Raw genomic sequence first — 14,923 nt, forward strand, 5'->3', positions numbered from 1 at the left:
AGGTTCTGGCAATTCTGCTGATTACAGTGGATGCAGTGTATTCTGGGAATTTTGCATTGAATCAAGTGAAGGCTTGCAGGCTGTGCCTTTCTCCAGTATTTCTCTTGAATTCCCTCACATTTATTTGAGTTTTTGTCTCCTCAACTAATAGCCTTTAGATATGGTGTCTGCCACCCTGATATTTTGGTAACACAACTTTTCAAAGGTCGTTGTGTGTGGGTGTAAGGAAACTATTTAATGCCTTATTAAAGCAACCCCAGGCCACTACTGCACTTTATCCAATTTGCTCAAAAAGTTATTTGATCATGAGAAACAAATTATAGTATTTTACATAATATCTCAAAACTAATGTTAAGGCCCAGTTCATATGAGCATTTTCTAAATCTGCAGAATGCCATGTGTGGCTGCCAAGTTTAAATTTACAATTTAATATTTGACCCCCAGAATTTCTACGATGATTATTTGATACAGTATTAGTAAAAACTTCAGTCATAAAAACAGTTTAAAATCTGCAGAAAATTTGCCAAATTGCAACTTTTAAAGAGCCATACGTTAACATATGAGAAAAATGGAAGACAATATCTCCTTTGTCTAATTTGGCAAATTTTAAATTTCTTTCCCTCCTTGCCTACATTCAAAATTAATTTTTTTTAACACACGAACCCAAATTATTTCAGTCCTATGACATCAACTAACACATGTTAAAAGACTTAAATGCTTCTCTTGATACAGTTGGATGTGGCTGCAGGATCTATATGCATTTTCCTACATGACTTCCTTCAACATGTTTTGGCTACACAGTTCAGTGTTCTATCTATATTGCTGCATGCTTCTCTGCAATGATTGAATACGTTCAGCAGTGTGTCTTCCAATATCTCAAGTTCATTGTTAGCTATTTGAACACCATTTATGGAGCACTTATACCTGCCTTTTTCCCCCCTATGTACAGTAATTTATACTTGCTCATATTAAATTTTATCTGCTGTTATTCCATGTCCCCTTATATATCTTACTTAACTGCTCTTGTAGATCTCTGTATGCCTGCTTGTTCAGTCGCCATCCCCTCCCCAGTTTGGTATCATCTATAAATTTACATTGTGCTTCTGAATCTGAGTCGGTATACATTAGGAGTAGGGGTTTGAACACTGACCCCTGGATCACTTCACTCAGCTAATTCCCCTATCCCTAGTATCACTCACTCAATAAGTACCCTCTATATCCAGCTCTTAAGCCAATTTCTTAATAGCAACCTGTGCTGTTCAATGTAAATCAACTAAAAATGAAAATATTATTTCCAACAGTGTATCTCAATGAGCAGAATTTTAATTGCACTGTATTTGAATAGCACTTTCTGTTAATCTTGCACAAAATATCATAAAATTCTGTAAGCAGAGAGCAGAAATTACTTTGGCAGGCTTGTCAAATATGGAATTCAGCTAATGACCGAATGTATGTCAGTTTATGGGGTCTGTGAAGCAGCTTTCGTATTGTGTTAGTGCCGCTAGCTACCAACATGTGGCTTTTACTCAGCCGGTGGCAACACCAAAAATAAGCTTGTCAGAATCACTATGGCGATTGGCTGGTAAGAATGATTTTTAGTGGGCCAGCCCTAGCAAATCTTTCAGGTTTATTTTTGGTGTTGACACTGGCTGCACCAAAGCCACACATCAGGGGCCGATGGCATTAGCACCACACGAGAGCAATATATAAACAGCTTGTTCTGCAGATTTTATGTCAATTGAGCATGGCATTTGCATTGCACAGACAAAGAATGTGCAATTCAAGGTGGCTAACCTTGCCATGTATTGATTCCCATACGTTTCACATGCAGTAAACTTCAAAAACTTTTTTCTTAGGCAGTCTACTGGAGTGCCTTCACATCGTCAGTTTTGGTAAAGGGCCAATGGTATGATTCATTCTTTGAAAACTGTAAAGATTTCACTGGCCTTGGGGTGCCATTGAACAGGGCTGTGTTCTTGCATGTGCAGAGTGTGTATGCACAGGAGTCCACTTTGCTTGTACAGAGAGCAGCTCAAGTGGACAGTGTAACTCAGTGCAGTCGCCTTACACCACTTTCATGTTGAGGAAGCTAGTGTCACATCAGTACTTGAAATACAGCTCTTGCATAAATGATGTTATGCATTACTTTATATTAAGTGCACTTGATAGATTAAAGAGGCTGTCTGTTGCTATATTGTACCTTGAGCTGGTGGCAGACTGCACAGCATCATGTCTGGCCCTGCCCAGGGCGTGGCATCCACGTCATGTATTAACAGTTGTCTTACGACACACCAGTTTCATGTATATAATTCTGGTAACAAACGATACTGTTGCAGGTGCAACATATTCTAAAATCTTAGAAAAGCAGCTTGCTATGAATTTATACTGGATCTGAGAATGAATGCTTCTGACACAAATTGCATCATTGTAATTTCCTTAAATTTAGTTTTCCGAAAATAATTGAGAATACAAGAAATTGGTAAGACTTCAATCAGAATTTTGTTCAACACTTAATTACATACTATTGTTTAAATCTTAATGATATTCGTGTGTGTTTCGGAAGGGATAGTGAGGTTTGATATGTTTCGTCCTTGTAGATGGACACTGTAAATATTGGAAGTGACTGCCGGTTTTATGCTGCTATTCGGTATCCCTTTAACACTAATGTCAGAAGGACAGCACAAACCTACCCATGTCGGTCACTCTGGGTACAAGAGAGTATTTGCAAGATGTGGTTTAATGTTGAATAGGGAACAGTAGAGCCTTCAAGTGCAGCCAGTGTGTAGCTCTCATTTTAACTTGCCTGTTTAGAGTTCTCTTCTTTTTGAAAAAAACTTTGTCTGAAATATCAGCTTTGACTGAAGTGAGTACAGCAATCTGTTCACCGTGATGCTGCTAAGAAAGAACTCTGCAAACTGCCGTTCAGCAGTTCCAGGCAGGAAAATCTTTTGCTTACCACCCTTCTGTCATGGAGCCCTTACCATGGGGCTCACTGTGGGCATTCCCATATGCGTCCTTATAATGGGGAAAGGACAAGAGCAGGAGGAAGATGAGTTGATTGAGGCATGCTGGAGAAGGCTACACCAAAGGAGAAAAACCACCGACTAGGTGGCAGCCTTCCAACAGAGTCTACAGACCATGCTCCTCCCTGGCTCACAAGAATTTGCATATGGAAGAAATGATTAAGTTAGGAAGCATAGAAGGACCTCCATCTCCTATTGACAACTAAGCTACAAACATCCCCTCAAACACTTAAAATCAAACAAACAGCAGACAAACTTCAGAACATAGAACTTGATATTGTAAAGTGGTTTTACTCTGTCCATATATATTTACAGTAAATGTGTTTTTTATTTTAACCATCATGCCTACCTCGATGTCTCTCTTAGCTGTTCTGAAATCAGTGCTGTGGTACCGTGAGCCTGTTGGATAGAGCTGGCCCTCGTCTCAGGGCTTCAGAGACCTGGGAGGATCCTTTAGCAGGCTGTGCCACCATAGCAGGTACGTGGGCATCCTGGTCCTGTGTCCTGAAACCTGCATGAGATAGCATCTGAGAAGGCTGGCTAGGAAGGTCATATTGGCTGTCATTAAGCGAGAGAACGGCATCATGAAGGTGGACACCAGCCACCCAACTTGGGCTGGGACCTGGATCTGAGTACCCACTAATCAGTGGGATGGTAGATTTAATGGTATTTGTTAGATCACGTGGCCCCTGAGATAAGCTGCGCCAGAATCCCTTAATCCGGCTGCCATCATTCTGTATAAATCGTCCCCAAGGACAAGGCCGGTGGTCAAATCATCCATGTGGTCTGGACTGAAAGCCCCTCTGTTAGGGGGATGGTTGCAGATGTTCCTAGTGCTACTATTCACTCCGAATACCGCTGCAATGTGTCAAATCTGCCTCTGATATTGGCACTGGGGATAGAATTGACCTCTGCCTTGACACCTGCCATCTGTTTCAGGTTGTTTGAGATGATCCTCGATGCCTCCATGTGAGTATGATGCTGATCCACAATTCTTTTTAGAGCAAGATCCTTGAGATTTGAGTCTGTGGATTCTGGAGCCTGGCGTTAATTTACGTGGCCCCTCCACTTCACAATGTAAGGTCCCAGTTGCAACGTTGACTTCTCCAGTACCCAAATGTGTTGGGTCTCACCCAGTGAAAAATGCTTATGGTCACTATCTATAGTTCCCCCCCACCCCCTCCCCGGGTGGATTTTTCTGAGCTGATGGATGAGAGAGAAATACGCAACATGGCTTCCGAAAAAAAAAGGTCATGCCTAACAAATTTGATAGTTTTTTGAGGAAGTCACTAGGTAGTGGATGAAGATAAGCCGGTAGACGTTGTCTACCTGGACTTTCAGAAAGCCTTTGATAAGGTACCTCACACTAGGATACTTCACAAGATAGAATCTTGTATCAGTGAAAATTTGATGAGCTGGATTAGGAATTGGCTCCAATCCCGCAGCCAAAAAGTTGTAGTTAACAGATGTGGTTCGGCTTGGAGCCATGTGACTAGTGGTGTCCCCCATGGTTCAGTCCCAGGCTGCTACTCTTCACAGTCTGTATTAATGACCTGGAGAGTAGGGTTGGGAGTATGGTAAGTAAGTTTGCAGATGACACCAAAATCTGTGCAAGGGTTAAGACAGTAGAGGAGTGCAGTCAAATCCAAAAAGATTTAGACGTGCTAGGGGAGTGGGCCACAAATGGCGTTTAATTAGATAAATATAGTGTTATGCATGTTGGTAGGGCCAACACAGAATACACATACAATTTGCAGGGAACAATACTTTTTTTTATTCGTTCATGGGATATGGGCGTTGCTGGCAAGGCCAGTATTTATTGCCCAACCCTAATTGCCCTTGAGAAGGTGGTGATGAGCTGCCTTCTTGAACCGCTGCAGTCAGTGTGGTAAAGGTTCTCCCACAGTGCTGTGAGGTAGGGAGTTCCAGGATTTTGACCCAGCGACAATGAAGGAACAGCGATATATTTCCAAGTTGGGATGGTGTGTAACTTGGAGGGAAATGTACAGGTGGTGTTGTTCCCATTTGCCTGCTGCCTTTGTCCTTCCAGATGGTAGAAGTCGTGGGTTTGGAAGGTACTGTCGAAGAAGCCTTGGCGAGTTGCTGCAGTGCATCCTGTGGATGGTACACACTGCAGCCACAGTGCGCCGGTGGTGAAGGGGGTGGATGGGGTGCCAATCAAGCGGGCTGCTTTGTCCTGGATGGTGTCGAGCTTGTTGAGTGTTGTTGGAGCTGCACTCATCCAGGCAAGTGGTGTATTCCATCACACTGCTGACTTGTGCCTTGTAGATGGTGGAAAGGTTTTGGGGAGTCAGGAGGTGAGTCACTCGCCACAGAATACCCAGCCTCTGACCTGCTCTTGTCGCCATAGTATTTGTGTGGCTGGTCCAGTTAAGTTTCTGGTCAATGGTGACCCCCAAGATGTTGATGGTGGGGGATTTGGCAATGGTAATGCCATTGAATGTCAAGGGGAGGTGGTTAGACTCTCTCTTATTGGAGATGGTCATTGCCTGGCACCCGTCTGCCTAAATTATATTTGCCACCTATCAGCCCAAGCCTGGATGTTGTCCAGGTCTTGCTGCATACGGGCATGGACTGTTTCATTATCTGAGGGGTTGTGAAGGGAACTGAACACTGTTAAATCATCAGCGAACATCCCTATTTCTGACTTTTATGGTGGAGGGAAGGTGATTGATGAAACAGCTGAAGATGGTTGGGCCTAGGACACTGCCTTGAGGAACTCCTTCAGGATGTCCTGAGGCTGAGATGACTGGCCTCCAACAGCCACTACCATCTTCCTTTGTGCTAGGTATGACTCTAGCCACTGGAGAGTTTTCCCCCTGATTGCCATTGACTTCAGTTTTACGAGGGCTCCTTGGTGCCACACTCGGTCAAATGCTGCCTTGATGTCAAGGGCAGTCACTCTCACCTCACCTCTGGAATTCAGCTCTTTTGTCCGTCTTTGGAGCAAGGCTGTAATGAGGTCTGGAGCTGAGAGGTCCTGGGGGATCCCAAACTGAACATCGGTGAGCAGGTTATTGGTGAGTAAGTGCCACTTGGAAGGTGTCGTCGACAGTGCTATCATCACTTTTTGCTGATGATTGGGAGTAGACTGATGGGGTGGTAATTGGCCGGATTGGATTTGTCCTGCTTTTTGTGCACAGAACATACCTGGGCAATTTTCCACATTGTCTGGTAGATGCTAGTGTTGTAGCTGTACTGGAACAGCTTGGCTAGAGGCTCTGGAGCACAAGTCTTCAACGCTACAGCTGGGATGTTGTCGGGGCCCATAGCCTTTGCTGTTTCCAGTGCACTCAGCCGTTTCTTGATGATATGTGGAGTGAATTGAATTGGCTGAAGACTGGCTGCTGTGATGGTGGGGATATCGGGAGGAGGCTGAGATGGATCGTGCACTCGGCACTTCTGCTTGAAGATGGTTACAAACGCTTCAGCCTTTTGCACTCACGTGCTGGACTCCGCCATCATTGAGGATGGGGATGTTTGCAGAGCCTCCTCCTCCTCCCGTTAGTTGTTTAATTGTCCACCACCATTCACAACTGGATGTGGCAGGACTGCAGAGCTTTGATTTGATCCGTTGGTTGTGGAATTGCTTAGCTCTGTTTATAGCATGTTGCTTCCGCTGTTTATATTGTAGCTTCACCAGGTTGGCACCTCATTTTTAGGTACGCCTGGTGCTGCTCCTGGCATGCTCTTCTACACTCCTCATTGAACCAGGGTTGATCCCCTGGCTTGTTGGTAATGGTAGAGTGAGGAATACGCCGGGCCATGAGGTTACAGATTATGCTGAAATACAATTCTGCTGCTGCTGATGGCCCACAGCGCCTCATGGATGCCCAGTTTTGAGCTGCTACATCTGTTCTGAATCTATCCCATTTAGCACGGTGGATGTCCTCAGTGTGAAGATGGGACTTCGTCTCCACAAGCTTTGTGCAACAGATAGATTGGTGAGGATGAGGTCAAGTAGGTTTTTTCCCTCGTGTTGGTTCGCTCACCACCTGCCGCTGGCCCAGTCTGGCAGCTATGTCCTTCAGGACTCGGCCAGCTCGGTCAGTAGTGGTGCTACCGAGCCGCTCTTGGTGATGGTCATTGAAGTCCCCCACCCAGAGTACATTCTGTGCCCTTGCTACCCTCAGTGCTTCCTCCAAGTGGTGTTCAACATGGAGGAGGACTGATTCATCAGCTGAAGGAGGCGGTAGGTGGTAATTAGCAGGAGGTAATTAGCCTGATGCCATGAGATTTCTTGGGGTCCAGAGTCAATGTTGAGGACTCCCAGGACCACTCCCTCCTGACTGTATACCACTGTACTGCCACCTCTGGTGGGTCTGTCCTGCCTGGTGGGACAGGACATACCCAGGGATGGTGATGGAAGAGTCTGGGACGTTGGCTGAAAGGCATGATTCTGTGAGTATGGCTATGGCAGGCTGTTGCTTGACTAGTTTGTGGGACAGCTCTCCCAATTTTGGAACAAGTCCCCAGATGTTCGTGAGGAGGACTTTGCAGGGTCGACTGGGCTTGGTTTGCCTTTGTCGTGTCCGGTGCCTAATGGTCCATTCAGTTTAATTCTTATTGTGACTTTCTGTATCGAGATTGTACAACTGAGTGGCTTGCTAGGCCATTTCAGAGGGCGATTATGAATCAACGGCATTGCTGTGGGTCTGGAGTCACACATAGGCCAGACCGGGTAAGGACGGCAGGTTTCCTTTCCTAAAGGGGCATTAGTAAACCAGATGGGTTTTTACGACAATCCGGTAGTTTCATGGCCACCATTACTGATCGCTTTTTTAAAATTCCAGATTTTATTTAATGAATTGAATTTCCCGAGCTGCCGTGGCAGGATTTGAACTCTAAACTCTGGATTATTAGTCCAGGCCTCTGGATTACTAGTCCAGTAAAATAACCACTATGCTACTAAACCCATATACTCAATACCAAAAGAGGTTGAGTGACAAAAAGATCTTGGTGTTATTGTGCACAGATTACTAAAGGTTCATGACCACTGTAGTGAAAGCTAACAAGGTATTGGGTTGTATTAATAGAACCACTCAGTATAAATCAAAGGAGACCATAGGTTGCTCCTCAGACCGCATCGAGAGTCCAATGCCCTGTTTTGGTTCCCCCACATGGTGGATGGTATCATGGCTTTGGAAAAGATCCAGAGAAGAGCTACAAGAATGATTCCTAAGGGCTTAAAGAACCTCAGCTATTCAGATAGGCTCAAGGACCTTGGTCTATTTACTTTAGAGCAGAGTAGACATAGAGGTGACCTGATAGAGGTCTATAAAATAATTAAAGGGCTGGATAGCGTCCCAATTGATACATTATTCCAGTTTAACAGATTGGGGAGGACCAGGGGACATGAGTTTTAACTATGGAAGAGTAGGAATAGACTAGATGTTAGACAGTTCTTCTTTTCCCAGGGAATTATGAGCCTCTGGAATTCATTGCCAGCTGGTCTGGTGGATGCTGACTCTCTGCCTTCAAGAAGGAGCTGGACCGATTCCTGAATGGGGCAGAGATCACATCATATTTATAAATAACACTTGGTCCATGTGATCTCCTGGACTCATTTCGATCGTCTGAGTGGGTCAGAGAGGAATTTTAGAGAGTATTTTTTTCCCTTCTTGCTTCTGGGTTTTTGCTGTTTTTTGCCTCTTCCAGGCGATTACATAGCTGGAGGGGGAGGTGGTGTGAAGGTGAGAGGTCAGGAGAGAGAAGTAGTGTTTAGCAATGATGTGTGGGGCAGGCTTGATGGACTGCCCATCTATTTCGTATGTTCGAATAGTGATGTGGGTGAGAATGTAGCTGTTAGGGCAGAGGTGGTGGCTTGCTTGCATCTTTCTTCCTGCTCCTCTTCAGGGATATCTTACTTTGGGTTTGAGAGAAAAAAACAATGAAGAGATGTAATAATATTTGGTGGATGTCCCCATTCCGGTTCCTCTCTAACTTTTGAAGATGCCCAATCATGTAACTTACTAGTCTGCTTGCATTCCCAAACCCTCAAGAAAGGAGGGAGACAGAAAATAGGGAACTGCAGGCCTGTTAGCCTGACATCAATAGTACGGAAAATGCTGGAATCTATTATTAAGGATGTTGTAACAGGGCACTTAGAAAATCATAATATGATTAGCCAGACCATAAGAGATAGGAGCAGGAGTTGGCCAATCGGCCCCTCGAGCCTGCTCCGTCATTTAATGGGATCATAGCTGATCTGATTTTTACCTCAACTCCACTTTCCTGCCTTTTCCCTATATCCTTTGATTCCCTTGCTGATCAAAAATTTGTCGAACTCAGCCTTGAATGTATTCAATGACTCAGCCTCCGCAGCTTTTTGGGGTAAAGAATTCCAAAGATTCACGACCCTCTGGGAGAAGAAATTCCTCCTCATTTCCTTCTTAAATGGGCGACCCCTTATTCTGAGACTATGCCCCCTAGTTTTAGATTCTCCCATGAGGGGTAACATCCTTTCAGCATCTACCCTATCGAGTCCCCTCTGAATGTTATATGTTTCAATAAGATCTCCCCTCATTCTTCTAAACTCCAATGAGTATAGACCCAACATGTTCAATCTTTCCTCATAAGACAGCCCTTCCATATCTGGAATCCACCTAGTGAACCTTCTCTGAACTTCCTCCAATGCAAGTATGTCTTTTCTTAAATAAGGGCACCAGAACTGTACGCAGTGCTCCAGGTGTGGTCTCACCAGCACCCTGTACAGTTGTAGCATGACTTCCCTGTTTTTATACTCCATCCCCCAGAAATAAAGGCCAATATTCCATTTGCCTTCCGGATTACCTGTTGCACCTGTATGTTGACATTTTGTATTTCATATACGAGGACACCCAGATCCCTCTGTGCCGCAGCATTTTGTAGTATTTCTCCATTCAAATAATATTTTATTTTTTTATTTTTCCTCCCAAAGTGGATGACTTCACATTTTCCCACATTATATTCCACCTGCCAATTTTTTGCCCATTCGCTTAACCTGTCAATATCCCTTTGCAGACACTTTGTGTCCTCATCGCAACTTGCTTTTCCACTTATCCTTATCAGCAGCAAATTTGGCCACAATACACTCTGTTCCTTCATCCAAATCACTGATATGTATTGTAAATAGTTGAGGCCCCAGCACTGATCCCTGCTTCACCCCACTTGTTTCAGATTTTGAAAATGACCCTTTTAACCCGACTCTTTGTTTTCTGTTAGTTAGCCAATCCTCTATCCATGCCAGTATATTACCCCAACACCACGAGCTCTTATCTTGCGCAGTAACCTTTTTATGTGGCACCTTATCGAATGCCTTTTGGAAATCCAAACATACTGCATCCGTTGGTTCCCCTTTTTCCACCCTGCCCGTTATTTCCTCAAAGAACTCTAATAAATTTTCAGACACAACTTCCCCTTCATAAAACCATGTTGACTCTCCTTGATTTTATTATGAGTCTCCAAACGTCCTGCTACTACTTCCTTAATGGACTCTAGCATTTTCCCAATGACAGATGTTAGGCTAACTGGTCTATAGTTACCTGCTTTCTGTCTCACTCCCTTCTTGAATAGGGGTGTTACATTTGCGGTTTTCCGATCCGCTGGGACCTTTCCAAAATCCAGCGAATTCTGGAAGATTACAACCAATGCATCCGCTATCTCTGTAGCCACTTCCTTTAAGACTCTAGGATGCATGCCATCAGGTCCAGGGCAGAGTCAACACGGTTTTATGAAAGGGAAATCGTGTTTGCCAATTCCTTAGAATTTTTTGAGGGTGCAACTAAAGGGTAAATAAGGGGGAACCAGTGGATGTAGTATATTTGGATTTTCAAAAGGCATTAGATAAGGTGCCACACGAGGTTGTTACACAAGATTAGGGCTCATGGGATTGGGGGTAAGATATTAGAATGGATAGAGGATTGGTTACTGGACAGAAAACAGAGAGTAGGAATAAAGAGATCATTTTCGGGTTGGTAGGCTGTAACTACTGGGGTGCCGCAAGGATCAGTTCTTGGGACTTAGCTGTTTACAATCTATATCAATGACTTCGAAGAGGGGACCGAGTGTAATGAATCCAAGTTTGCTGACGATACAAAGCTAAGTGGGAAAGTAATCTGTGAGGAGAACACGAAGAGGCTGCAAAGAGATATAGACAGGTTAAGTGAGTGGGCGAGAAGGTGGCAGATGGAGTATAATGTGGGGAAATGTGAAATTATCCACCTTGGTGGGAAGAATAGAAAAGCAGAATATTGTTTGGTATTCAAAGGGATTTGGATGTCCTTGTACACAAATCACAAAGTTAACATGCAGTTTTTCTTTTATTCATTCATTGGATGTGGGCGTCGCTGGCAAGGCCAGCATTTATTGCTCATCCCTAAATGCCCTTGAGGAGGTGGTGGTGAGCCACCTTCTTGAACTGCTGCAGTCCGTTTGGTGAAGTTACTCCCTCAGTTCTGTTAGGAAGGGAGTTCCAGGATTTTGACCCAGAGACGATGAAGGCATGGCGATATATTTCCAAGTCAGGATGGTATGTGACTTGGAGGGGAATGTGCAGATGGCGGTGTTCCCATGTGCCTGCTGCCCTTGTCCTTCTAGATGGTAGAGGTCGTGGATTTGGGGTGCTGTTGAAGAAGCCTTGGCGAGTTGCTGCAGTGCATCTTGTAGATGGTGCACACTGCAGCCACGGTGTGCCAGTGGTGGAGGGAGTGAATGTTTAGGATGGTGGATGGGGTGCCAATCAAGCGGGTTGCTTTGTCCTGGATGGTGACGAGCTTCTTGGACGTTGTTGGAGGTGCACTCATCCAAGCAAGTGGAGAGTATTCCATTAAACTCCTGACTTGTGCCTTGTAGATGGTGGAAAGGCTTTGGGGAGTCAGGAGGTGAGTCACTCGCCGCAGAATTCCCAGACTCTGACCTGCTTTTGTAGCCACAGTATTTATATGGCTGGTCCAGTTAAGTTTCTGGTCAATGATGACCCCTAGGATGTTGATGTTAGGGGATTGGCGATGGTAATGCTGTTGAATGTCTAGGGGAGGTGGTTAGACTCTCTCTTGTTGGAGATGGTCATTGCAATTAGGAAGGCAAATGGTATGTTGGCCTTTATTGCAAGGGGGTTGGAGTATAAGAGTAAGGACACCTTTCTGCAATTATATAGGGCTCTGGTGAGATCACACCTGGAGTACTGAGTACAGTTTTGGTCTCCTTACCTAAGAAAGGATATACTTGCCATAGAGGGGGTGCAACAAAGGTTCACTAGATTAATTCCTGGTATGAGACAGTTGTCCAATGAAGAGAGATTGAGTGGAATAAACCTATATTCTCTGGAATTTAGAAGAATGAGAGGTGATCTCATTGAAATATGTTAGATTCTGAGAGGCTGTTTTCCCTGGCTGGAGAGTCTAGAACTGGCGAGTTGCTGCAGTGCATCCTGTGGATGGTACACACTGCAGCCACAGTGTGCCGGTGGTGAAGGGAGTGAATGTTTAGGGTGGTGGAAGGGGTGCCAATCAAGCGGGCTGCTTTGTCCTGGATGGTGTCGAGCTTCTTGAGTGTTGTTGGAGCTGCACTCATCCAGGCAGGTGGAGAGTATTCCATCACGCTCCTGACTTGTGCCTTGTAGATGGTGGAAAGGCTTTGGGGAGTCAGGAGGTGAGTCACTCGCCGCAGAATACCCAGCCTCTGACCTGCTCTTGTAGCCACAGTATTTATGTGGCTGGTCCAGTTAAGTTTCTGGTCAATGGTGACCCCCAGGATGTTGATGGTGGGGGATTCGGCGATGGTAAAGCCGTTGAATGTTAAGGGGAGGTGGTTAGACTCTCTCTTGTTTGAGATGGTCATTGCCTGGCACTTGTCTGGCGCAAATGTTACTTGCCACTTATGAGCCCAAGCCTGGATGTTGTCCAGGTCTTGCTGCATGTGGGCTCGGACTGCTTCATTATCTGAGGGGTTGCGAATGGAACTGAACACTGTGCAATCATCAGTGAACGTTCCCATTTCTGACCTTATGATGGAGGGAAGGTCATTGATAAAGCAGCTGAAGATGGTTGGGCCTAGGACACTGCCCTGAGGAACTCCTGCAGCAATGCCCTGGGGCTGAGATGATTGGCCTCCAACAACCACTACCATCTTCCTTTGTGCTAGGTATGACTCCAGCCACTGGAGAGTTTTCCCCCTGATTGCCATTGACTTCAATTTTACTCGGGCTCCTTGGTGCCACACTCGGTCAAATGCTGCCTTGATGTCAAGGGCAGTCACTCTCACCTCACCTCTGGAATTCAGCTCTTTTGTCCATGTTTTGGACCAAGGCTGTAACGAGGTCTCGAGCTGAGCGGTCCTGGCGGAACCCAAACTGAGCATCGGTGAGCAGGTTATTGGTGAGTAAGTGCTGCTTGATAGCACTGTCGACGACACCTTCCATCACTTTTTGCTGATGATTGAGAGTAGACTTTAGTATCAGATCTTTCGTATTTGAAGCCCAAAATCTGCTCTTTATGCTGTGTGATTCAACAATTTTTTTTTTCTGCGTATTTCACTGTTGTTGTGGCATAAACCTTTTCAGAGTGCCCGATTTCTTGCAGCTGTACTGAGTCCTGTATGTAGACAGAAAAGCTAAGGAAATGTGTGATGTCAAAGGTTTCTTTTACCATATTTGACAAACATGCTTTCTGACAAACTGATGGAACAAATAAAATACACCAAGATTAGTTTTCTAATGTCGATGACAGTGGTATTTAGTCATTTCATTGTCTTCAAAGTGCTGCAGCGGTGCGGAATAATTCCCCCCATAGGTTCCGAATGGATGATACACATCTAAGAATTGGAATTCAGCCAAGTTCCCTCCTCTTTCCTGTTTAATAATTTAATTGTTAAATGGTATTTAACCAGAATTTAGTCACTTTACCATTTGTTTCTCGCAGATATCGCTGTGGTGGAGATGAGTGATGCTTTCCGTCAACCTTCCCTGTTCTACCATCTTGGAGTGCGGGAGAGTTTCAGCATGGCAAATAATATTATTTTATACTGTGATACAAATTCAGACACACTTCAGTCACTGCAGGTAAAGTTAGGTGGCGCTGGCTCATATTTCTCAGTGTGCTGTGTTGTGGGTAATAAATTGAATGTTGCAATGGTATAAAAGGTCGGGCCTGCCATCTCAAAGAATAAACTTGTTCTCAACTTAAAAAAACCACTTTTATTGGAGAATTGAGAGCTAATTTCCACTGATAAGTGAGGGATACTGTCAGTGGTAGAAATTGTTTAGGAAGAAACCAGGAACCCATCCACCATCTGCAAGCCACCACCAGCACCAACTCAACCACCTATTTGATTTATTGTTTGGTATGTTTTTTTCTCTTTCATTTAATTATCATCTTAACCGCCTTTAATGATTTGGTTCTTCTCCTCAAAAAGCAATTTTTCTCCCAACTTTATTTTTTCCACATTGCGATATTGATTTTTCAAGTCTTTTTATTTTCCTCCTATCTCCCATCTATTGTTTCTCCCCAGTTCTTTTTAAACTTTCCCCACTTGTCACAAGAACACTCTCCCAGCATGTTTCTACCTGTTACAGATGAGACTTTTCTCCTTTCTACCCTCAATCCACTTTGGTTTTTACTGCATCTATATGTAATGCTCGGTTTTCGAAGGGTGGGACATTCCAGGTGGTGGGTGGTTTCTCCACTCAAGGCTCTGTGGCACTTTTAGAGAGTACAGGAGTAGTGCATTTGTAACGTAAGGGGCCATTTGACATGGCTACATGCATTGAGCATGTTGTGTGCAGGGAAAACTGGCATATACTGCCCCACTCCCACTTTTGGGTGCTCAGGTAAAATGGGGCCGTCTGAGTACTTAATCAAAGCTCTGCACATGTTTAGTTAGGTGTCTAAATACTGGTGAGA

General features: G+C 44.5%; 1 protein-coding gene across 1 annotated transcript in view; it reads left to right on the forward strand.

Moving 5' to 3' along the window:
* map3k5 (mitogen-activated protein kinase kinase kinase 5) overlaps positions 1 to 14,923 on the forward strand; it is a 180,746-nt gene that overhangs the window by 11,503 nt on the left and 154,320 nt on the right. The window contains exon 2 of the mRNA XM_067984803.1: positions 13,943 to 14,082. Coding sequence (XP_067840904.1) covers positions 13,943 to 14,082 — 140 coding nt within the window. The remainder of the gene's footprint in view (positions 1 to 13,942; positions 14,083 to 14,923) is intronic.

This window comes from Heptranchias perlo, chromosome 5 (assembly GCF_035084215.1).
Source record: "Heptranchias perlo isolate sHepPer1 chromosome 5, sHepPer1.hap1, whole genome shotgun sequence".
Taxonomy (NCBI): Eukaryota; Metazoa; Chordata; class Chondrichthyes; order Hexanchiformes; family Hexanchidae; genus Heptranchias; species Heptranchias perlo.